Here is a 26,357-nt window from a genome sequence, read left to right as displayed (position 1 = left end):
ATGCAGCAGCAGCATCCTTATGCTATGCAGCCTGTCAGCCCTGCACTGGCACAAGTTACGGTACTTTGATCGTGCACTGCGCATTATCTAACTAACTACCTGATGCCTAGAGACCCAGATGTCATCATGACGACATTGGGTCACCATGGCAACGATCGGGGTCTCCAATCCAAGGTACTAGGGGCTCTCTTACCTCAGCCTGCTCTGGAAATGCTGCGATCGACTTCAATTGCAGCATTTCGGGGATTATTGTGCCAGGAGCGGTGTGGGTGTCAGCTGACACCCAGCACCGATCGCCGCGCACAGCCTCTGTGCGGGCGCGATCGCCGAGGCGTAATAATAATATGTACCTGGTCCATAAGGCCCAGGTCACAGAGACGTAATATTACCTCTCACGTCAAAAAGGGGTTAAAGGTAATGTGGGTACAAATAAAATATTTGGCAGAAAATAGAGAACAAAATGATGTCACTTCTCTGTGCATTCAGAAATGGGTGTCAATGGTCTATATCCCATCGACAAGAGGGGCCACCTCCACTTTTGTTCCAACACCTTGATGCCACAGATGGTGGGAGCTACAGCAGAGGTGTATCTAGGTTTTCCGGCACCCAGGCAATAATTCAGTTTTGTGCCCCCCACCGCCAAGCACATATGCTATTTGCACACTTAGGCCATGGCCCCACTATCAGTATTCGGTCAGTATTTTTTCTCAGGAGTGGGAGCCAAAACCAGGTGAGGAACAATCAGAGAAAAGGTATAATAGAAACAAGTCACCAATTCTGTATTTATCACCCACTCCTGGTTTTGGCTCCCACTCCTGAGAAAAAATACTGACCAAATAATGATAGTGAGGCCGTGGCCTTAGTCACGTGCCGACGAGCTGCTCTCCCTAATTCTCTCTATGTTCAGTGAAAAACTGAGAGAAGCAGGGAAAAAAGGGACGTGCCATGTGATGTAACCTGCTAGCAGACCTGAATTCTGACAGTGAGTATATTACACACTGTTAGTATCGGCATGCTACAGGGCTTTATTTTATAATTAACGGGATCGTCCAGGTTTGAGATGAAAGTCTTCAGTCATTATGTGTCGTCAGGCCTCTGAATTCTCACAGTGCATGCACTGCACACTTTCAGGATTACCCCTTGCCTGTGGCAAGAGTGAACGGTCATATGAGCAAAAGTATGTGATTTGTATACTTCTGGCCACATTCTGACTAGACGTGTCCTGCCTCGCTCAATTCATTTTCATTGAGCGAGACCACGCATGTCTAGTCAGCATGTGACTGCATGTATACAAATCACCGGCACAAGAGAATCCTGACAGTGTGCAGTGCACACTGTGAGAATTCAGAAGTCTGCAGTCACATAGAATGACTGCAGACTCATCACAGACTTGGACAACCCCTGTAATGCTCCTAGCATAAGTAAAAACAAGAGAGTTAGTCAGTCAGTATCACAAAGAAAAATTACATCCAGGTACCCGATAGATGACGTCACTGATTTGAGTCATTTTTTTCATCTTGTCCAGACTCCATGATAACTTCACATCCACAGCTCGTCTCTGCAGACTTCCATCTTCTCCGGTCTTCTGCAGCACATCCTCACATGATGCCCTTAACGATAGCAGTGCTATTATAATGATCCTGAATAAAAATATCTGCCCTACGCTGAGCCCCTGAATAAATAATTGCCCCTCACTATATTCTCTGCACAAAATATGACGCACACGTTGTCCCTCTTATGGTACACGCCCTCCACTCTGTTATCTCCTTACTATACTGGGCCTCCTCTTCACACTGTCCCCTCACCCCCCTCATAGGGCCCAGTCCCTATACTGTGCATCCTCATCACACTTCCCCTCCTTTTCTTACTGTACTCTCCTGGCTGCGCCCTTACACTGTCTCCCCCATGCTATCCCCCACACTACTCAGTCTCTATTCTGTGCCCACTCACACTTTCTCTCCCCATAATGTCTCTTCACACTATTACCTTCAATTGTCTCCTCACATGTTTCCCCCTCGCTCATACGGTCTCCTCTCGTATCCCCCCTGCTAACCATACGGTCTCCTAATATATTTACCTCCTCGCTCTCCATACTGCCTCCTCACACATCCATACTGACACCTCATACTGTATCTGCACACATCCCATCACCCTCACTCCGCATACAGTTTTCCCTTCATTACTCACTGTGTTCGCACACATCTCTCCACTCACCATACTGTGTCTGCACCCACACCCCCCACTTGTTCCCCGAACTGTGTCCATATACATTCCCCTCCTTCGCTCCTCATACTGTGAATGCACCCGTCCTTCCCATACCGTGTCTGCACCCATCCCCCACTCACCATACTGTGTCCGCACCCATCCTCCCCTCACACATTCCCCCCTTGCTCCTCATACTGTGTCCACACCCATCCCCCCCCACTCATCATACTTTGACTACATCCATCCCCCCTCTCACCATACTGTGTCTGCACCTATCCCCCATACTGTTTCCTCATACGTGCCTCCCATCTCCCCCCTTGCAACTCATACTGTGCCTTGAAATTTGTCCCACTCTCCATATTGTGTCTGCACCTGTCCCTTCCTTACTCCCCAAACTTGTGTCCTCAAATTTTCCCTACCCGTTACACTAAATCTCCCCCATTGTTCAAAGTAAGTCCTGCTGCTCTTTGCTTCATGGTGTAGCCAATTATTTATATACACCTTCCCAGCTGCTTGTTTTCCATCTACCCTCCCCCCCTCCCCTCTTCTTTGATTGACAGCTCTGGCTTCATAGAGCCAGAGAAGGGTGAAGATAGATGGAAAACAAGCAGGGGGGAGGTGTAAATGATTGGCCTCGCCATGAAGCACTGATCGCCTGTACTTGGTTTGAACTGTCATTCAATGCTGACAAAGTCCCTTTAATGCAGCCTGCTGCTCTTACATATTTATATTCCACTGACACCTAGTGGTCATATTGTATAACAGTTCTGTCAATGTGGAGCTTTGTTGCTTACTTATCTGTACAGACTCCTAGTGGCCACATTGTGCTATAGACACAAAATTATGGAGGATGTTACCTGCAACATATAGATTGTAATTAATGAGATATCTTACTGTAAGCGTCATCTGACACATAGGATGACAGCACCTTATGGTACAGGTGCACATTATTTAGACTCAGACACTTTTCTTAACTCTTTTTTTTTTTTTTCCCTCTTCACTATGGATGATAGATAACGCTCATGGGCATGCACCATTCTGAGCTGTGGGCACCGTGAATATTGAGTGTGAACCATGTGATATGTTTTTTATGAATGGAGTCACTAGGGTGTGAACACTTGTGAATAACACATTTGTTGGATCACTATACAGTCATGGCCGAAAGTGTTGGCACCTTGAAATTGTTCCAGAAAATGAAGTATTTCTCCCTGAAAATTATTGTACTTACACATGTTTTGTTATACACATGTTTATTTCCTTTGTGTGTATTGGAACAACACAAAAAAAACCAGAGAAAAATAGGAAAATTGGACATAATTTCACACACAACCCCAAAAATGGGCCGGAAAAAAATTGTTGGCCTCAACTTAATATTTGGTTGCACACCCTTTGGAATAAATAACTGCAATCAATCGTTTCCTATAACCATCAGCTTCTTACACCTCTCAGCTGGAGTTGTGTTGTTCCAATACACACAAAGGAAATAAACATGTGAATAACAAAACTTGTGTAATTGCAATAATTTTCTGGGATAAATACCGTATTTTTCGGACTATAAGACGCACCGGACCATAAGACGCACCTAGGTTTTAGACGAGGAAAATAAAAAAAAAAATTAAGCAAAAATGTGGTTATGATGCACTGTTAAGAGGGAGGGGGTCTACTGCTGACACTGGTATTGGGGTAATGTCCCCCAGTTCTGTTAATATCCTCCTTGCTGGTATACGTGGCCCCCATCCCCATATGCATGGCACCCCTCATCCCAATCCTGGTATGCATGGTACCCCTTGATCCCCCATCCTGGTATGCATGGCACCCCTTGATCCCCCATCCTGGTATGCATGGCACCCCTTGATCCCCCATCCTGGTATGCATGGCACCCCTTGATCCCCCATCCTGGTATGCATGGCACCCCTTGATCCCCCATCCTGGTATTCATGGTACCCATCATTTTCTATGAGAATTTGGAAGATCTGTTCACATGATCAGGAATTTTCCTGACAGGATTTCATGTGCGTTTAAATAAGCAGCATGTCCATTCTTAGTGCGTTTTTCCTATAAAATGCATTGGAAAAAACACATGGCAAATCCGCAGGCAAAAACGCATGAAAAAGCATCAAAAACGCTCAGAATTTCTGCAGCGTTTTTGCTGCTAAGAGGTGCAGAACCTTGCAGAAACTCTGCAAGCAAATACTGATTGTGCACACATACCCTTGTTGTTATGCCTGGGAAAAGCTCACTGGAGCTGAAGCATCGCATGGGTTAATGAAAGGTTGACTTCACTGGATGTGCTGCCTCACTCTCCATATTTTTTGACCATTGGTGACTGTTGAATCAAGTCCTTAGAGGTGGCACCCCTCATATTGCCAGTGCTGCAGCTTTTCCTTTAATTGCATTAATTATAAAATTCAGCCCTGCAGCATGCCAAATCCTAACAGCGTGTAATACATTCAGTAGCTTAGCTACTGGGGTCGCTCCAGCCTCCTGACTTGGTGGGGCCCCACCAAATGGTCCATCACCCTTGATTGTATCAACATGCACAGCACGCCAATGTGGTTAAGCTGTAAGGGTGCTTTCACAGTGCACCTATCTTCACGTTCGTGGGTCCCGTCAGGGCTTGCGTCCGAACCCCCCTTCAAAACTGGATTTGGATTTATGCACCAACAGGGCCGTAGATTATAATGGTGCCGGCAGAGCAAACAAGCTCTCTGCTGTGCATTATTTTCGGTCGTATACGCCTGCTGGACACTCAAACGTAGTAGATGGGGGCCATGATACAATGTGGTGACTCCTAAGGGAGTCCCCATACAAAGTAGGGGCTGCTAAGAGAGCCATCATACAGGGTGAGGCCACTAAGGAGGCAATAATACAGCGTGAGTGCTATGTGGGCCATCATACAGAGTGAGGGCTACTAAAGAGGCCATCATAGAGAGTGGGGGCTGCTGTGGAGGCCATAAAACAACGTGGGGGCTAATGTAGGGCCATCATATAAAGTGGAGGCATGATATAGTGTAAAGGCTACTCTGGGGCCCTCATACAGCGTGGAAGCCATCAAAAAGTGCAGGGCTTTTAAGAGGACATTATACAGTGTGGGGGCTAATAATGGGTTATTATACAATGTGGGGGCTAATGTGGGGCCATCATATAGTTTGGAGAGTGTCAGGAATTCCAACACAGGGAGATCATGCAATATCTCGCCTTTGCTGTCACGGGATCCAGACTACTCGCTACATGGATATCGGCAAGCGACCAGTGAGCGTATGGCGCCACACCTTGGGGATTCCAAAGCCTGGAACCCATGTTTAACGCCCTCCGTACGGTCACTGTCAGCTTCGCGATAGCCCAATTATTATTATTCGCTGCCACCAACAGCCGAGTTTGAAATATAATACAGGCCTGACCGGACGCCTGCGTTTTGGTAGCATATATGGCTTCAGGGAAGGGAGCGATTACAGAACAAAAGAAACAAAACTATTAAATTTGATGTTTAATCCAAAAGGGAGGCAGTGTTTAGGAAAAATATATACATAAGGATATTACAAAGGAGACATTAAAATACAAACGCAGTTACATAAAATAAACAGGATGAAAGAAGATGACTTACACTATACAATCACGGAGACGATTCAATATAGGTAGAGGAGGGGCTCCCCAGTTGGATTATGCTGTTATTGAACAGGACCCGTTGCTTATAATTCTTATTCCCCCCTGGCAATGAATGCTCCTGTCTTCTCCATGGATTCTCTAATTCCTAAGGGGAGATCTGGCCACACGCCCCTTGTGGTGACATCATGTGGGCTGGTCTCCAGCCTGTACATTTACGCTAATTTCTGCAATAACTCATCGCTCGAGACCACACATCACATAGCTGCAGTCTGAAAATTTCCCTTTGAGGCTCGGGAAGCAGCCTCACGGTTACACTCAAATTAGTGCAAGCCTGCGTTTTAATTACCTCCTGCGTCTTTCAGAGACAAGATGCTTGCTTCCTAACGAAGATATAATACTCCTTGGCTGGCATTGTTTGTATAAGCTATTTCCCAGGCGTGTTTTAATTGGGGCTTTTGTGCTGAGGAAAATGGGACCGCTCGGTGCTGACAAGTGGTGATAATTTGCAGTAAGACACTGTATAATTGTCATCTCTGGATAAACCCTACAGGAGAGGGTATGGGAGAATGGGCTGATATTCTGTTAATATGTCCCTGACATTAATATGATCCTGACAGAGAGCATTATACTTTGCATAGGAGAGCTGTGGGGACATCATACTGTATATAGGAGAGCTGTAGGGACATCATATTTTGTATAAGGGAGCAGTGGACCCATTATACTGTGTATAGGGGAGCTGTTGCGCCATCATACAGTATAGAGGGTGTAGCGCAATGGTCAGCGCTCCTGCATGGTGACTCCTCCCTCCATGCAGGGAAGCTGGCTTACTCTCTGCCCCGGCCACGGGACTTGGTCCCCGGAGCATTCCCTGCTTCCTATTTCCTGCTCCTCCGTACTCTTAAAGGGGCAGTGTGCGCATATAGTGAAATGCCCTCTGCTTGTTGTTGAGATGCATTTAGCATAGTGAGTTCACGGGTTGGATGGCTCTCAGTCTATTGCTAGGATCATCCTGTATAAAATACTCCCTCTCCCTTAGGGAGTCGCCAAAGCAACAGCTTTCATTAGTATGTAGTCTCCCATAAGTCCCCTGGTCCCAGTGTGGCCAGCGTCCTCGACCCGAACCCCTTGTCCCGGTGTGGCCAGTGTCCTGAACCCGAATCCCTGGTCCCGGTCTGGCCAGGTCCTGAACCTGAATCCCTGGTCCGTGTGCCGCCAGTGCCTGAACATTGTTTCCTGGTCCTGGAGCAGTCAGTACTGTCCCCGAAGTCCCCTGGTCCCAATGCGGCCAGTATCAGAATGTTCACCTATCTGAATCTCCGTGTCAGTAACTGTTCTGTAGTGATTCTGAACTGAAACTTTTAGTCTGAACAGAGCCCTATTCTGTGTCAGCTAACCTGACCCCTGGGGTCAGCTGCTGCGGTGCCGGCATCTGCCTAGGAATGGTACCTGCAGGTAATGGAGAAACAAATGGGTTAATTCTGCGCTGCCATGAAGAAAGTATGAGGGCTGCCAATCCGAGTGTAAATGGTTTATTTAGTCAACGTGTTTCGAAGTGTGCAAACTTCTTCCTCAGGACATAATTTCTACATGGCAGCGCAGAATTAACCCATTTGTTTCTCCATTACCGGCATTTTTATCCCCTCGTGGGTCTGCAGCAGCCTAAGTGTTATTAGTGGTTGTGTGCACACAACCCGACAGGTGAGCACTATCAAGTTATTCTCTCAGTATTGTTACCCAGATAAGACCCTATTTTTTTGCGCTTTGTGTCTTTCCAGTTCTCCCTTTACTAGGTGTGGTACCTGGCGGCTACCTGCAATCCAGCCGGTCTTCACCATCTGCAGCTGCAGTGAACACTAGGTAGCCGCTTAGCTACACCTCTACCTAGGCAGACCCGGCCCTATGGCACAGTGGGTCCACTAATCCACATGCGCCACTGGTGGGCGTAACAGAGGGGAGCTGTGGGCTCAACATACTGTATTTAGGGGAGCTGTGGAGAGGAGACATCATTCTGTATAGAGGGGAGCTGTGGGGACATCATATTGGGTATAAGAGCATTGTGGGCCCATCATACTGTATATAAGGGAGCTGTTGGCCCATCATAGTGTGTATAAGGAAGCTGTGGGGACACCATACTATGTATAGGGAAGCTGTGTGGACACTGTTTTCTAGGGAACTTGCACAGGGCATTAATATATACTAGGGATCAGTTTTACCATCTAGAGCATACATGTCAAACTCTGGCCCGTGAGCCAATTCTGGCCCTCAGGGTGATTATATTTGGCCCACGACACCAAACTGCCACCCCTATGTGGGGCCCATTATTCTGTATGGAGGACTATGTGGACCCATTATACTGTATAGAGGACTATGTGGGCCATTATTCTGTATGGAGGACTATGTGGGGCCCATTATACTGTATAGAGGACTATGTGGGGCCATTATACTGTATGGGGGACTATGTGGGGCCTTTATACTGTATGAAGGACTATGTGGGGCCAATTATACTGTATGGAGGGCTATGTGGGGCCCTTTATTCTGTATGGAGGACTATGTGGGGCCCATTCTGTATGGAGGACTATGTGGGGCCATTATACTGTATGGAGGACTATGTGAGGCTCATTATACTGTATGGAGGACTATGTGGGGGCCTATTATACTGTATGGAGGACTATGTGGGGCCCATTATACTGTATGGAGGACTATGTGGGGCCCATCATACTGTATGGAGGACTATGTGGGGCCATTATACTGTATGGAGGACTATGTGGGGGCCCATTATACTGTATGGAGGACTATGTGGGGCCTTTATACTGTATGAAGGACTATGTGGGGCCCATTATACTGTATGGAGGACTATGTGGGACCCATTTTACGGTATGGAGAACTATGTGGGGCCATTATTCTGTATGGAGGACTATGTGGGGCCCATTATACTGAATGGAGGACTATGTGGGGCTCATTTTACTGTATGGAGGATTATGTCAGACCCATTATTCTGTATGGAGGACCAAACACAATAGGATACCCCCATGGTGAATTCCTCTACATTAGCCTCCACATGCACAGTATGGCCCTACTGTACCCCACCTCAACTCATAAGGCAAAGTATGGTGGCCTTGAAACAGTATGATCCCCCACACAGCCCTCCATTCAGTATAATGGGCCTACATACAGTATAATGGCCCCACACTGTATAATGACCCGCACTAGCCCTCCAAACAGTATAATTGCCTCCACACAGTACGATGGACCCCACACAAACCTTCACACTGTATAATTACTTGCATGCAGTATAATGGCCCCCACACAGCCCTCCGAATATTATAATGGCCCCCCATTGTCCTCCATAGAATATAATGCACTCCCCATGGTCCTCCATAGAATATAATGCACTCCCTATGGTCCTCCATAGAATATAATGCACCCTTCATGGTCCTCCATAGATTATAATGCACCCTCCATGGTCCTCTATAGAATATAATGCACCCTCCATGGTCCTCCATAGAATATAATGCACTCCCCATGGTCCTCCATATAATATAATGCACTCCCCATGGTCCTCCATATAATATAATGCTCTCCCCATGGTCCTCCATATAATTTAATGCTCTCCCCATGGTCCTTTGTAATATAATGCACTCCCCATTCTCCTCCATATAATATAATGCAAGCTCCTTGGTCCTCCATATAATATAATGCACCCCCCATGGTCCTCCATACAGTGTAATGCACTCCCCATGTTCCTCCATACAATATAATGCACCCCTGTGGTCCTTCATACAGTATAATGCACTCCCCATGGTCCTCCATATAATATAATGCACCCCCCATGGTCCTCCATACTGTATAATGCACCCTCCATGGTCCTCCATACAATAATAATGCACCCTCCATGGTCCTCCATATAATATAATGCACTCTCCATGGTCCTCCATAGAATATAATGCACTCCCCATGTTCTATGCTATATAATGCATTCCCCATGGTCCTCCATACAGTATAATGCACTCCCTATGGTCCTCCATATAAGACCATATAATATATTGCTCTCCCCTTGGTCCTCCATATAATATAATGCACTCCCCATGGTCCTCCATATACTGTAATATAATGCTGTCCCCATGGCCATCCATACAGTATAATGCACCCTCCATGGTCCTCCATATAATATAATGCACTCCCCATAGTCCTCCATAAAATATAATGCACCTCACATGGTCCTTCGTACTTTATTATGGTCACCAGTCACTGATTAAAAAAAAAATACAATACTTACTTCTCCTTGTTTTATCCGATGCTCCGGTCTCCTGAGCCTGTGGTGTGAGGCTCTGCACATCTCAGAGCAGCGGGCGCCCCGAAATGACGTTATCGTGCCCGCTGCTCTGAGACGTCAGACGCCGAGGCAGAATGATGGGTGTGGAAGCATCTGCTCACGCTCCCTTCTCTATCAGCATTGCGGGAGCTGACGGGTGGAGTGGGGGCCACCACCAGGTTCCCCCTTCTACAGGCCCCATAGCAGTCGCGTTGCCTGCTGCCATTGGCTGGTTAGGGGCCCACTCAGTTTTGTCCCTCCTGAGCTGAACCCCTAGCTATGCTTCTGAAGTTATACACTGTCAGGATTCTGCTCTGCTTGTCCATTCCAGCGGTCATCACATAACCACTCATATGCGATAATCACGCTTACGCAGTGTATAGGAGAGGGCGCTAAAGTGAATTTTTGCAGGAAAACCTAGATTTGCTCCTGAATTGATAGATATGAGATAGATGATAGATAATAAATTGATGATAGCTATAGAGATATGGGATAGATGGTAGATAAATAGATAATAGATGACAGATATGGGATAGATAGATGATAGATAGGTAGACAGACATATGGATATACAGTGGTGGCCAAAAGTATTGGCACCCCTGCAATTCTGTCAGATAATACTCAGTTTCTTCCTGAAAATGATTGCAATCACAAATTCTTTGGTATTATTATCTTCGTTTAATTTGTCTTCAATGAAAAAACACAAAAAAAATTGTCCTAAAGCCAAATTGGATATAATTCCACACCAAACCTAAAAAAGGGGGTGGACAAAAGTATTGGCACTGTTTGAAAAATCATGTGATGCTTCTCTAATTCGTGTAATTAACAGCACCTGTAACTTACCTGTGGCACCTAACAGGTGTTGGCAATAACTAAATCACACTTGCAGCCAGTTAACATGGATTAAAGTTGACTCAACCTCTGTCCTGTGTCCTTGTGTATACCACATTGAGCATGGAGAAAAGAAAGAAGACCAAAGAACTGTCTGAGGACTTGAGAAACCAAATTGTGAGGAAGCATGAGCAATCTCAAGGCTACAAGTCCATCTCCAAAGACCTGAATGTTCCTGTGTCTTCCGTGCGCAGTGTCATCAAGAAGTGTAAAGCCCATGGCACTGTGGCTAACCTCCCTAGATGTGGACAGAAAAGAAAAATTGACGAGAGATTTCAACGCAAGATTGTGCGGATGGTGGATAAAGAACCTCGACTAACATCCAAACAAGTTCAAGCTGCCCTGCAGTCCAAGGGTACAACAGTGTCAACCCGTACTATCCGTCGGCGTCTGAATGAAAAGGGACTGTATGGTGGGATACCCAGGAAGACCCCACTTCTTACCCCGAGACATAAAAAAGCCAGGCTGGAGTTTGCCAAAACTTACCTAAGAAAGCCTAAAACGTTTTGGAAGAATGTTCTCTGGTCAGATGAGACAAAAGTAGAGCTTTTTGGGAAAACGCATCAACATAGAGTGTACAGGAAAAAAAAAAGGCATTCAAAGAAAAGAACACGGTCCCTACAGTCAAACATGGCGGAGGTTCCCTGATGTTTTGGGGTTGCTTTGCTGCCTCTGCCACTGGACTGCTTGACCGTGTGCATGGCATTATGAAGTCTGAAGACTACAAACAAATTTTGCAGCATAATGTAGGGCCCAGTGTGAGAAAGCTGGGTCTCCCTCAGAGGTCATGGGTCTTCCAGCAGGACAATGACCCAAAACACACTTCCAAAAGCACTATAAAATGGTTTGAGAGAAAGCACTGGAGACTTCTAAGGTGGCCAGCAATGAGTCCAGACCTGAATCTCATAGAACACCAGTGGAGAGATCTCAAAATGGCAGTTTGGAGAAGACACCCTTCAAATATCAGGGACCTGGAGCAGTTTGCCAAAGAAGAATGGTCTACAATTCCAGCAGAACATTGTAAGAAACTCATTGATGGTTACCGGAAGCGGTTGTTCGCAGTTATTTTGGCTAAAGGTTGTGCAACCAAGTATTAGGCTGAGGGTGCCAATACTTTTGTCTGGCCCATTTTTGGAGTTTTGTGTGAAATGATCAATGATTTGATTTTTGCTTCATTCTCTTTTGTGTTTTTTCATTGAAGACAAATTAAATGAAGATAATAAGACCAAAGAATTTGTGATTGCAATCATTTTCAGGAAGAAACTGAGTATTATCTGACAGAATTGCAGGGGTGCCAATACTTTTGGCCACCACTGTATGAATAGATCTTTATTTTAGTATATACCTTGGAGGCTTTGTGCCCTATTATTTTGAAGACTGGCGCTGCTTCTATTTGTTTTATAGATTTTATGTAGATGAAACATTGTGGGACGGTTATCTGTGCAGGTGGACAGGTAGACAGCCGAGATCATGTATGATTAGCTATGATACATATATTTGGGAGACTATATTGTATAAAAATTGTTACAGAAAATCCACAACTAGAGAGTGTTGTGTGCCCCTGCTCATGTGATGGGGGCTGTGCTCCCACCTCCCTGCTCTCTGATACTGGGGGGGGGGGGGGGTGACCTTGCTGAGCAGCAGCACTCTCTCCCTCTCTCTCTGCCTGATAGGCTGCAGCTCTGTCTCTGTCTGCTTGCCTCCAGATGGGTTCTCCTCCTTCCCTTCCTTCCTCCATCCCTGTCCATGTATGAGCCGAGTGGATGGCTTGTAGCACGCATGCACCTTATCAGTGGAAGGGCACAGGAGGCAGCACAGAGCCTACTGGCCAGTGCTCAGCAGCAGCAGCAGCAGCACACAAGGCTGAGGAGCATTTCAGCAGCACAGATCCTGGACAGCACCCAGCAGCAGCAGCCTTTGGAAAGCAATCAGCATTATTCTAGGAGAGGGCTGCTGATCTACAGAAGCTCTGACATTTCCCTGTAGTCTGGGATTTTAAAACAATATGGACAGACGCCATTTCCAGGAGGAACATGCTGGTGGAAGCAGTGATGGCCAAAGGGAGGAAACCAGGTAGCAAGAGCAATATCCCCTAACATCATGCATGATTCATCATTGCAAGATGTGACCCCTGTCATCTATCACCAACCATTCCTGCTTTCCTTTTCTCTCCATCTCCTGGACTGTCACTCCTCAGTGCTCCTGTACTAAAAGCTCTCTACCATCAATATCTCTTTCCACAAGTCATAATTCATATCATGTGCAATTATTATTATTATTGTGGCTTATTCCCCATTACTGCCCCTTCTTACATCACATCTGCTCCCCCCGTTATATGAAATGCATTATTAGCGCTTTCATCTTTCCATGAGCTGACATCTGTTATGTGTCAGTTAATGCAGTTAGTATCCAAGTGCTGTATCGTGACATTGCGCGCTGTCCTGGGATGGACACATGTCATTGCGCGCTGTCCTGGGATGGATACATGTCATTGCGCGCTGTCCTGGGATGGACACATGTCATTGCGCGCTGTCCTGGGATGGACACATGTCATTGCGCGCTGTCCTGGGATGGACACATGTCATTGCCCGCTGTCCTGGGATGGATACATGTCATTGCGCGCTGTCCTGGGATGGACACATGTCATTGCCCGCTGTCCTGGGATGGACACATGTCATTGCGCGCTGTCCTGGGATGGACACATGTCATTGCGCGCTGTCCTGGGATGGATACATGTCATTGCGCGCTGTCCTGGGATGGACACATGTCATTGCCCGCTGTCCTGGGATGGACACATGTCATTGCGCGCTGTCCTGGGATGGATACATGTCATTGCGCGCTGTCCTGGGATGGATACATGACATTGCGCGCTGTCCTGGGATGGACACATGTCATTGCGCGCTGTCCTGGGATGGACACATGTCATTGCGCTCTGTCCTGGGATGGACACATGTCATTGCGCGCTGTCCTGGGATGGACACATGTCATTGCCCGCTGTCCTGGGATGGACACATGTCATTGCGCGCTGTCCTGGGATGGACACATGTCATTGCGCGCTGTCCTGGGATGGATACATGTCATTGCGCGCTGTCCTGGGATGGACACATGTCATTGCCCGCTGTCCTGGGATGGACACATGTCATTGCCCGCTGTCCTGGGATGGATACATGTCATTGTGCGCTGTCCTGGGATGGATACATGTCATTGTGCGCTGTCCTGGGATGGATACATGTCATTGCTCGCTGTCCTGGGATGGATACATGTCATTGCGCGCTGTCCTGGGATGGATACATGTCATTGCCCGCTGTCCTGGGATGGACACATGTCATTGCCCGCTGTCCTGGGATGGATACATGTCATTGTGCGCTGTCCTGGGATGGATACATGTCATTGTGCGCTGTCCTGGGATGGATACATGTCATTGCTCGCTGTCCTGGGATGGATACATGTCATTGCGCGCTGTCCTGGGATGGACACATGTCATTGCCCGCTGTCCTGGGATGGACACATGTCATTGTGCGCTGTCCTGGGATGGACACATGTCATTGTGCGCTGTCCTGGGATGGATACATGTCATTGTGCGCTGTCCTGGGATGGATACATGTCATTGTGCGCTGTCCTGAAATATTTGCACTTAATAAGTAAAACAACAAAACAAACTGTTTCCATGTGATAAACGAGCAAATACCCTGCAGTAGTAGACATGCAAAAATAGCATGCTACCATATAGCCCCACCGATTAAAAAACTATGGGTGACAGAAAATGGTGACAAACCAATTTTTTAAGCAGTTCAGGACCAGACCATTTTGCCCCTTCTAGACCGGGCATATTTTCAGATTTTATCATACATATGCTTTTAACGGCTCTAAAAAATTGTACCATTTGGATAGTCATATAGTGTTTGACACATTTTATTTTCATGGTAGATGGGGCTTAATTTTTATGTTATTTTTATATACGGGTTTTTTCTGATATTGTGGTAAAAAGTAAAGAAAACTGGAAGATAAGTGATTATTTTTTTTTACATTTTTTATTATTTTTTACAGTCATAAAGGACCTCTAAATAACATTTTACATTGTGTCCTTTACATAGAGTTTGCTTTGGTAATGATTGGAGTGCTGCCTACTTTTTATATTTTTATAATATGTGTATACTATTTATTGATCACAACATAGAGAATAATTCATTGCTCACAATGCCATAACTTAGTAATTTGTAGCCTAAGCTCTTGCTTTAATTACTACACCGACGGGGCATTGAAGCCTCTCGGGTATTCAAGACATCTTGAGGGATCTTGCTCCATTCCATTTGTAAATCTGTAAACAATTCATCTTTATTGCTATGGTTACGGCCCCCAACTCGTCGCCCTAACTCATCCCAAAGGTGCTCTATAGGGTGTAAATCAGATGATTGGCTTGGCCATTGCAACAGGAGAACATTTTTCTTTGCCAACGATTTGTGACTAACTTGAATGTGTGCTCAGAATCATTGTCATGCTGGAGTTTCCATCCCCTGCCTACTTTGGATTTACCATGTGGCAGCATTACATTCTCCAGTATATCCTTGTACATGGTAGCATTCATATTTGCATCAATTCTATGCAGAGGGCGAATGGCAGATGCAGAAAAGCAGCCCCAAACCATGACATAGCCTCCACCATGTTTCACTGTAGGTGTTTGGTACCTTACATTATTACGTTTTACAGTTGGGCGGTATATATAGTGCTTGCCATCACTACCAAACAGATTGAACTTTGTTTCATCCGACCACAACACCTTAGACCAATCTGTTTGCTGTGTTCTTTGGCAAACTCAAGTCGGACCTTCCGGTTCTTTGCAGAGATTAAAGGCTTCTTGACTGGACCTTGTGCATTCAACCATATTGCTCTTAGCCGTCACACCACAGTTTGGCGACTCACTTTGACCCTTTATTCTTCGTTCATTTCATGTGAAATCTGTACAGCATTTTTATGGATTTCAGATACTGACTTTTTCTTAATAATGTGATCAACTCTAGAGGAAGTTTTCCGTGGTCGTCCACTTCTAGGTTTGTCCGCCGTTCCATAACCTTCTTTTTCTTTCTTTAATATACGTAACACTTGACTCTGAGAACAGGTGAATTCCATAGCTACCTCTTTTTGGCTTTTGCCTGACTTCACTCTCAGAATAATAAGCTTCCTGACATTTGGTGAGAAATTTGGCTTTGTCTTTGCCATGTTTTAAAAACGCACACACACACACAAAAAAAAAAAAATGTAGATAAAATTCGAATACTCATGACAAAATATGCTAAATATTTGGCTCAGCAAATGTTGAAAACTAACACATAAAGGGATAAAACAATATCAAACACAATTTTTGTCCTTATAGCTGACAACCATTTGCTTCCTGATTACTAAAATCACCAGGAAGATGGCATCACAACAACCAGACAGAAGGAATCACACTTTTTTTCTACATTGCCAGGGCTAGAAACAGTGCTTTGGAAATGCAGTCTTACATATTTTTTTTGTTTATTTTTATTTATTTATTTGCTTTATTTCTTTGTTTCATTTAGTTTACACACACTGTAACCTCCATAAAGTCTTAAAAGACTTTTGGGGATGGGAGGTTTTTAATATATTAGCAAATTATTTTTATTGCTGATTTCCCCTGTAACTGGGACTGATATATTGGTCCCAGGTAAAGGGAAATTCAGCATAATAGATCTGAATGAGTCTCCTGCTCCCTCTCTACACTCAATGATCACGCTGGGTTCATCCGAGGAAACGCTGTCAGTGCTTTCTATACTGTATACACAGTGCTTATTCAGTATTGTGTATACAACAATCAGGAAGGCAGAGATGGTAATAAACCATCTCTGCCTTCTCAGTGGGGAGTCTGGCCATCTCTGACACCCGGCTCCCTGCTTCCACAGACGCACAATCTGATGCAAGCAGTTTACTCTGCACTTACATTTTAGAACGTCAGCACAGAGTAAAGTGCAGACCGCCCGGACGGTTAAAGTCTATGGGATATGTAGAGGTAGTAAAGTCACTAAAATAGTAAAAAAAACAAAAAAAAAACATGTTTGGCATCACCACAATCAAACTGATCTGGGGAATAATGATCCCAGCTCATTTTTACTACACATTGAATGCTGTAAAAACAACCCAAAAAAACAATGCAAGAATTGTGGGGTTTTATTTTCTCCATTTTATGTACTTTGGATTTTTTTCCCTTATTCCAATAAATTATATGGTAAAGGGCATTTAAAACTAAAGCTCGTCCTACAGAAAAAAAACAGAAAATAGACAAAAAAGTTATGGCTCTTTGAAGAAGTGGAGGAATAAATTTGCTGCATCTTTAACCCCTTCACCACCTTAGGTTTTTCCGTTTTGCGTTTTCATTTTTTGCTCTCCTTCTTCTTAGAGCCATAACTTTTTTATTTATCCGTCAATATTGCCATGTGAGGGCTTATTTTTTGCGGGGCAAGTTGTAGTTTTGAATGATACCATTGGTTTTACCATGTAGTGTACTGGAAAGTGGGGGAAAAATCCAAATGTGGTGAAATTGCAAAAAAAAGTGCAATTCCACAATTGTTTTTTTTTTTTTTTACCATGTTCACTAAATTCTACAACTGACCTGCCATTATGATTTCACAGGTCATTTTGAGTTTGTAGATAACAAACATGTATAGGTTCTTTTTTATTTATGTGGTGAAAGAAAAATTCAAAGTTTGTAAAAAAAAATGGTGCCATTTTCCGAGACCCGTAGCGTCTCTGTTTTTTGGGATTTGGGGCTGGGTGAGGGCTTATTTTCCCTTCACCCATGACAACACATCTGAGAGAGAGGATCCGCACACCAAGGGCAGGAAACCTTCTGAAATAAAAGGGCGATACCTCTCCCCCGCTTCAGTTGGTTTCCTGTCTTTGATGGGAATCCTTTTGGAAGAATACGTCGGAGATATGGAATTACCCAGGCCTGTCCCGGCGCTGGAAGAATGGGCTGTGGGTCCGTGGCGCCGGCCTTCAGGTACTGGTGGCGCCGTGCACAGTTTTCCCGGGGGCCTGCTGCATGTGCGAGTGCTGGTGGTGAAGAGGTCCTGGCCTTCTGCACACCACCGCGCCGACCTCCATCTGCCGAACACATGACCGGAAGAGATGAAGTCAGTGGTCGCGCCCCTCTGATGTCACGGTGTGGGGCATGCTGGGTAGGGCGTGCCTTAATGGCGTCGGGGACAGCACGAGGAAAAAGATGGTGGCACCCTGTGCAACGCCGGCTGGCATGTGGAAACGCGGCTGCTTGGGGCCGGGCGAGGGGGACAAAACAACCTGGAAGGAGGCAGCAGGGGATTCGGAGGTGGCTGACCCTGCCTACCTCCCTATATACACAAATATTTGAGAATAGGATAGTGTTAAAACCTGATCCAGCATACCTCCCTAAGGTAGCGTTTAAATTTCATAGGAGTCAGGAAATTGTTCTGCCCTCCTTTTGTGAAAACCCAAAGACCCCAGGGGAACAAAAATTTTATATCCTTGATATTAGAAGGGCTCTTTTGCAATACATTCATGTAACTAGCCAGTGGAGATGAGGCCAATCCCTGTTCGTAGTTTTCCAAGGGAATAGGAAGGGTTACGGAGTAACAAAAGGGACTATAGCCAGATAGATTAGGGAGGCCATTTGCTTAGCCTACTCTGCCAGTGACACCCCAATCCTTGATGGCATCAAGGCTCACTCCACCAGAGCCATGGCTACCTCCTGGGCAGAGAAGGCAGACGTATCGATAGATCAAATATGTAAGGCCGCTACCTGATAGTCACCATTTATCTTGTTTAAATACTATCGGTTGGATCTATCCTACTTGACTGACTTAACCTTTGGTAGAAGGCTGCTGCAAGCGGTGGTCCCTGCCTAAGGTGTTTCAATTTCTCCAAAAGTCTCTCAGGTGGGCTGTCATGGGTGAAGAGAAAATTACTTACCGGTAGCCGGGTTTTCCAGAACTCATGACTGCACCCGTATATTTCCTCCCCATTTCTCACCATATGGGTGTGCACTATAGTTGGGTGTTGTGTGATGTGGTGTTGGATTTTATGTTTAACTCTTTTTACGGAGGTTCTCTCAATGCTCTGTAACCAACTGAAGCGGGGGAGAGGTGCCACCCTTTTATTTCAGAAGGTTTCCTGTCCTTGGTGGGCAGATCCTCTCAGGTGTGCTGTCATGGGTTCTGGAAAAACCGGCTACCAGTAAAGTAACCTTGGTGTTTTTTGCGCGTCAAGCTGACGTTTTTATTGATACTATTTTTGGGTAGATACAATGTTTTGATCGTCTGTTATTGCATTTTATTGCAATGTTGCAGCGACCAAGAAAACATAATTCTGTTGTTTTGATTTTTTTTTCTCGTTACGCCGGTTACCTATCAAATTAATTATTTTTATATATTGATAGATTGGGCGAATCTGAACGCGGCGATACCAAATATGTGTGCTTTTTTTTATTATTGTTTTATTTTGAATGGGGCGAAAGGGGGGTGATTTGAACTTTTATATTTTTGTAATTTTTTTATATTTTTAAAAACTTTTCTTTTTACTGGCTTCAATAGTTTCCATGGGAGACTTGAAGCTGCGATCATTCTATCGCTTGTGCTACACATAGCAGGGCTTCATGTGATGGGCGCCGAAGGAGTGGAGCTAATGACGCACTTCCGGCGCGATCGTGTTAAATGCCGCTGTCAGAGATTGATTTAACAGCCGCGGGTGGATCGCTATTGCACCCCCAGGTGATAGGGGCACAGGACAGCTGATCTGATCAGCTGTCATGTGCCCCTAACACCCAAGGGTGGAAAAAAGGGCAGGCGACATATGACGTACCTGTACGTCATAGGTTGTAAAGGGGTTTAAGTGGTTGGAGAGGTTGGGTCAGCATTGCTTGATTTTTAGATTGGTCTTAATTATGCCAAACATAAATTCAGTAGGCCCAGAGACATAGACTATTGTCTGAATGTTGACTATTGAATTTATGTGTTTGTTTCTTTGATGGATCAAGAGACATAGGCCATTGTTATATTAGCCTAAACGTTAACTCTGCAGTTGATGTTTGTTGTAACTTATTGTCTGCTATCTATGCAAGACAGGGATGCAGGGTCATTGAACAATGTTTTCTAATATGTTGATTGACCATTGTGTAAGTCCATGTAGCTTGTTGACCAGCAGAGCAGTGAAGGACAAACTATGCAGATTGATTACTCAAACAATTAGAGTTAAACACATCCCCCCTGACCTGTGGATGATGACCTGAACCACAGATGTGGGTATAAAAAGGAATTTTCTATCCTTCTGCTACAAGAAAGTGACTTGACAGAACACAGGCAGGACACCATGGCTCCATCAAGAGGGACACAGATTTGACATTCTACAGGATGCCAGTATTAAGGACCATGGCCCTAGCTGGAAGAATACAGTTCTGCTCCGTTCACCATCACTGAACCCATGGAGACATTTGGGGACGCTAGGTTGGGACCCTCCTGTCACCTGGCCCCATGTAGACATTTGGGGAAGCCAGGTTGGGACCCTCCAGTCATCTGGTCACGTACCTCAATGGATTATCAGCTTCCTAAGCTTGTTGCTTCCTCCTCTATGTGGGTGCCTGCCAATAGCGGGGTGCCACTGGTGAGGGTAGTTGGCCCTGGAAGCCCTGAAGTCACAGCTGCTTTAATCCTGGCAAGTCAGCGGAAGGGTGAGGACTCTGTAATTTGCAACATCTTGGGTATTTGCTGGGACTGTTCTTTGTGTTTATTGTCTGTTGGTGGGTTCATTAAAGTATTGCCACACTGTGTTATTCACCCTGTGTTGTCTTAGTATTATGCCCACGGGAAAAGGAGTGCCGGTGTTCAGTGGGATGAGCCCTGGTCCATGCGGTCTTGAGCCAGCGGACAAGAACACCCACTGACCCCGTGTCTCCACAGTGGGTGTAGCTCATGTCACCCCCGTCAAAGAGCTGTCTGGAGGAGCCACGGTGCTCCAGGAACTGCCACATTGGCTTTATTGTTTACACTGCTCTGTACAGAACAGCTCTGCACTTTTAATAGCAGCTGTGATTGATACTTGCAGCTCAGTGAAGCGATAATATCAGGCCCAGCTGCTACACAGACTACAGAGCCGTGCCGGGTTAACTCTTAGAGGGTCACTTTCCATTCACCTACTTTTTTTTCCATCTGTCCACCCACTCTAGTTCCTCTAGAAACAGAGCTATCAATCAAGTAAAAGCCGCAGACATAGATGGAAAACAAGTAGGCAAAACGGGAAGCTGAACTGTTTAGGCAAGCCAAAGGTGCATCTGGCGTCTGTGCTTGGTTTGAACAGTCATCTTGTGCTGACAGAGTCCCGTTAGGCTATTAAAAAAGAAATCTGAAGTCCTGATAAGATTTTTCATACAAATGGGATAGTCTCAAGTTTGGAAGTCCATTGGATAAAGAATAACTTTCTGATCACTAGGGGTCCGAACAATAGGATCCTCATCGATCCTGAGAATTGGGTCTCTGAACAGTCCTGCGTGAATTGACCATATGCATCTCCGCCCTATTACTTCTTAAGGGAGTGCTGAAGACCAGCTGAACTCTGTGCAGGATGAAGTGGTTGTGAGCATTATTGACCACTGCTCCATTCGCTCCTGGTTCTCGGGATCAGTGGGTGTTCCAGGGGTCGGACCCCCCAGTAATCAGGAAGGATGGGATAGGGGATAACTAAAGGATAGGGGATACCCCAATAATACCAGTAATTTGACTACAACGTAACGTTTCTCATCATGGAGTGTATAATTTACTAATGTAGTTATGTCAGACCGTGTCCCAACCCTCTTTTTCCATCCCAGCTCCTTTGCTTGCATTTCTGCTCTCGCACAAAAAATAAATAAAAAATAATCACAATTTTAACAAAATATCAAAATCAGGTCTAAACATCTTCCGTCGAATGTGGATTATTTATATCCTCGCTCAGAGGAAGAATCGCCTCTTAATTACCGTTTTCAAGCACATCCTAGTAAATGAACCATGTCTGGATGCGGTTGCCAGGCACTTTAAATAAATATGGCTGTGCAGGTTCAGCATCTCATCCAGAATGTTCAAAGCATCTTCGCTTAGTACAAGGTTGATGAGAAAAACTATTTTTGGCGTTAGAAAAGATCAGATCTCTATGGCAGTGATATTTGGCTTCCAAACTTTGCAAATCACTTTGTTAGAGTATTTGTCTTCACTCCTTTAAATTTTGATGGGTGATGGGTTGGCTCAGTTCAGCAGAAGTGCTAACCCATCACTGCCATCATTTGTACTCCAAATCAGTACGTTCTGATATTAATGCAGCTGAAGGCTGCGAAATAGACTGGGGAAAAGCCAGGGAATCCACTTACTCGCAACTTATTTACAGGACCGACAACAAATCCCCAAATAAAGTGATTTGCAAAGTTTTATAACCTTCCACGCTGGACGATTTTATAAAAAAAAAAGAAAGTTTAGGTGTGGTTTACTAAAAAAAAGAGTAACCTAAGATGAAAACAAAATAAGCAAATACCCTGCTGTAAATAAATAAATAAATAAATAGCAATACTGCATAAAAATAATACAGGGTACTTAGTTAACATAATTTTCATAAAAAAAATTTAAAACCATCCCACCACGTCACGGTGACCCTATTCTGGCCTGTCCTAACCTCTAGTATTAAAACCTTACCATATATCAAGCGAAATAATGTGAATGAGTGCTAAAATGAGACCCAGCTAATGGACACTGAGCCATGGGAACTACATGAATGTAATGTCCAGATCAAATAAAAGGGAGCCCACACTCTTATTTGCACAGAGTGCAAAAAAATCTGAAACAAAAACTTAGAGATGAACTGGAATATAAGTTGGTGTGCATGCAGAGTGTGAGCTCATGTTCACACTGACCACTAAACAGACAAAACCCAAGATAAAAACAAAATGAGCAAATACCCTGCAGTAAATAAATAGTGATAGTGCATGAAAATAATATAGGGGGATTAGTTAACATAATTTTGATCAAAAAACGTCAAAGCTATCCCACCACGTCAAGGTGACCCTATTCGGAACGGTCCTAACCTCTAGTATTAAAACCTTACCATTTGTCAAGTGACGTAATGTGAATAAGGAGTGAGACGGACTGAGACCTGGCTAATGGACACCCAGCCTTGGGGAGCTAAAAAAGACTAACCCTGTTTATCAGACTGTAATTGCTGCAGGTTCAACTCCTTGAACCCTTAGTGATCAGCTCTTATTTTAGCGAGGTTTTGTCTGATCACAGAGCTTCAATGTAGTCTTTCATGGTGGACCACCTAGTATAATGGAAAGCAACTAATGGCCACGTGTCACCCCAGCAACTCTCCTTCCTCTAGACCCCTAAAGGGGTTTCTGATGGGTAATTATTTTTGTTACAAAGGGCCCAGAATGGGTTTAAAAAAAAAAAAAAAAAAAAAAAAAGGAAGAAATACTTACCTCACCGATTCCTTACTGTTCCCATTCCAAAGCTGCCCAATGGTGGCTACAGAGGTCTCATGCCCCTGAGTTCCATACGTCATTGCTGTAGCTGGTAGTAGAGACCGGCAGGGGGACCGAGCTTTGAGAAAAACAGTGAGGTGATTATTACATCTTTCAATTTTTTTTACTCCTTTGTAAAAATGTTGTACCTGATGGACAAACTTTTAAGGCAGAGGGGCCCGATTCATTATTGCATTTGCTCTTTTTTTATCTATTTTTAGGAGCTTTTAGGCTGTTTTTAATTTGCCCCAAATTCTTCCTTTCATTTGCGCCCTTTTTAAAAGTTTATTTTATATATGTTTGCCTTTTTTTTTATGCTAGCCAATGTACGCATAGTTCTATTTTTCCAGATGTTTTCAGCCATTTCATCAATTGCGACTTTTTAGAATGTCATAACATTTTTGTGCATATGTACTCCAGTCCCCTCCTGGAATGATTTTATTTACACCTGAAATTTTTGAGCAATTTTTACACAAAAAAAAAAGCGCAGGAAAAAAAGTAAAGAGCATTAATTTATTTTGTGCAAAGCGTAAGAATGACGACCATTATTTTGAAGAATTTTGAGCAAAAATTATGAATCTGGCCTTAAATCTCCATTGTTTTAATTGATGTCCACAACTGTGTTGTGGCTTCAATTTAACTCATTCTTGGTTTCTAACTTGTCATCCCTGGCTGTTGTGTTCTAACTTGTTTTTCTAACTTCTGGGTGCCAACCTTCGTGGTCAGGAAGGGAGCTATCCCTCATAGAGACTTTATTTGTGACTCATCTTTTTGTGCACAAGTCTGATATCTAGTAAGTTCTATTATTTTGGTTGCCTTTTATTAGTTTGACAGTATTACCCCTAGTAATTCCAAATCCAATATTAGTTCTAGCTATTCGTCTATTGGATGCATTGTGTATTGAAAACATTTGTATGTTTTAACAAGTATATTTAATCGAATGCCTTAAAAGTATAAGGTTTACAGATATATACAGTGGGTACGGAAAGTATTGATACCCCTTTAAATTTTTTTTCCTTTTGCATTCTTTTAATTGATAAAAAAAAATAAGCTATCATGTCTATGAGGCTGTGACGTTCTGGTCGGGCCAGTCTGTGCATTGCAGACCGATTTGCAAGGACGTCTGCATGGGCCATTAAGGCCACATTCCCACAATGAGTTTTTGGTGCGTTTTTTACTCTGCGTATTTTAGAAAAATGCAAGTAACCTATTTTGCAGAAAATCTACAGCATCAAAAAATCACCAAAATCTCATTGTGGGAACGTAGCCTAACACTTCTATTTTCGAAAGCATTCTCACTTTATAGCAATTTTTCCACACCTGCCTAAACTTTTTGCACAGTATTAATATATCTGATCCACGACAAGACATGGTCATCGGTACAAGTATCGGGGCCAGTATTTAATTAATAAAAAAAAACAAAAAAAAACTGGCACCTATTTCTTATACATGACATCCAGTAATGGAGGATCCTGTAGACTTAAATTACTGTTTGAAGAAAGGGGGCCAAGGAAATTGTAAATTTCATCTAATGCCAACTCACCGTTTCATATCGATGGGCTAAAACTTTAGAAGGCAAATTTTAGTGCTATTGTTGTCCAAGGAAACTAGGAAGGCAAGAAAGCAAACTTTGGGTCACTGAGCAGAAAAAAATACATATCATGATCAGATGATTCCAGATTTCTCCTACCCCATACTTATCGCAGGGTCAGAACTTGACGCATGCAAAATAAATTGATGTACAATAGTTCAGGCTGATGGAGGTGGAGTAATGGTGGAGGGAATGCTTTTTTTGGCACATACTGGGTTCTGTGATATCTCCGGTTGGATGGCAGCTGTGTTCTCCCTGGCCGCCTGCTTCCTTGCAGGAAACAAACAGATATATCTGCTACGATGATTGCGAAGAGACCAGAGGGAGCAGATTACAATTTTGAGATTGTTGATTTCCCTTAAAAATCCTCTTCATTCAGTTCATTACCGGACAGATGTAGATTCTCCAGCACTGAGCTATCTCATTACATAATGCCAGGAAGGCAGCGGATTAGTAGATACCAGTGCTTCGTCCTGCCGAGAAACAATCATTTCCCTCTGGTGAAAGGTTTAATTACAGGGAGTATTTCAATTAATACATCTGATAATTAAAGCAGTGCAGAAACATGAAATGACGTATCCCGGAGCTGCAACAACCTTGGCTTGGGTTAGTGAAGGAAGACGCTTCTCTCCAAAGGCTGCATTGTAAAAATCAGACCAAACACCTATCTAACGATTCTGTCATCGAGCCTGAAATAGACACATCAAGCCAAATATTTCACAACTTATTAAGTGGCAAGATTTGCCTTGAAAACATGGCCGAAAGTGTTGGCACCCTTGAAATTTTTCAGAAAATTATTATTTATTTATATAGCGCCGTTGATTCCATGGTGCTGTACATAAGGATGGGGTTACATACAAAATACAGATATCACATATAGTAAACAAACTAACAATGACAGACTGGTACAGAGGGAAGAGGACCCTGCCCTTGCGGGCTTACATTCTACAGGATGATGGGGAAGGAGACAGTAGGTTGGGGGGTTGCAGTAGTTCCGGTGGTGTTGAGGTGGCAGCGTGATTCTGGTTCCATCTGAAGGATCCGAATGTGGCAGATAATCGGACGTGTTGAAGCACAGAATTCCAGAGGTTGGTGGATATTTGGGAGAAATCTTGGAGGCGATTGGGTGAGAAACAAAGAAGTGTAGAGGAGAGAAGGAGATCTTGGGAGTACCAGAGATTAAGTGAAGGAAGATATCGGGAGGTTAGTTCAGAGATGTACGGAGG

At 44.3% G+C, this 26,357-nt stretch overlaps 1 protein-coding gene across 1 annotated transcript in view; it reads left to right on the top strand.

The window, feature by feature from the left end:
- The first annotated feature begins 12,633 nt into the window (after positions 1-12,633).
- DISP2 (dispatched RND transporter family member 2) overlaps positions 12,634-26,357 on the top strand; it is a 39,477-nt gene continuing 25,753 nt past the window's right edge. The window contains exon 1 of the mRNA XM_073639139.1: positions 12,634-13,087. Coding sequence (XP_073495240.1) covers positions 13,020-13,087 — 68 coding nt within the window. The 5' untranslated portion in view covers positions 12,634-13,019. The remainder of the gene's footprint in view (positions 13,088-26,357) is intronic.

Source organism: Phyllobates terribilis, unplaced genomic scaffold, assembly GCF_046119375.1.
Source record: "Phyllobates terribilis strain yellow unplaced genomic scaffold, ASM4611937v1 Scaffold_7__3_contigs__length_470593459, whole genome shotgun sequence".
In the NCBI taxonomy this organism is placed as follows: domain Eukaryota; kingdom Metazoa; phylum Chordata; class Amphibia; order Anura; family Dendrobatidae; genus Phyllobates; species Phyllobates terribilis.
The sequence above is the reverse complement of the archived record's forward strand: the minus strand, read 5'-3'. Positions and strand labels throughout refer to the sequence as shown.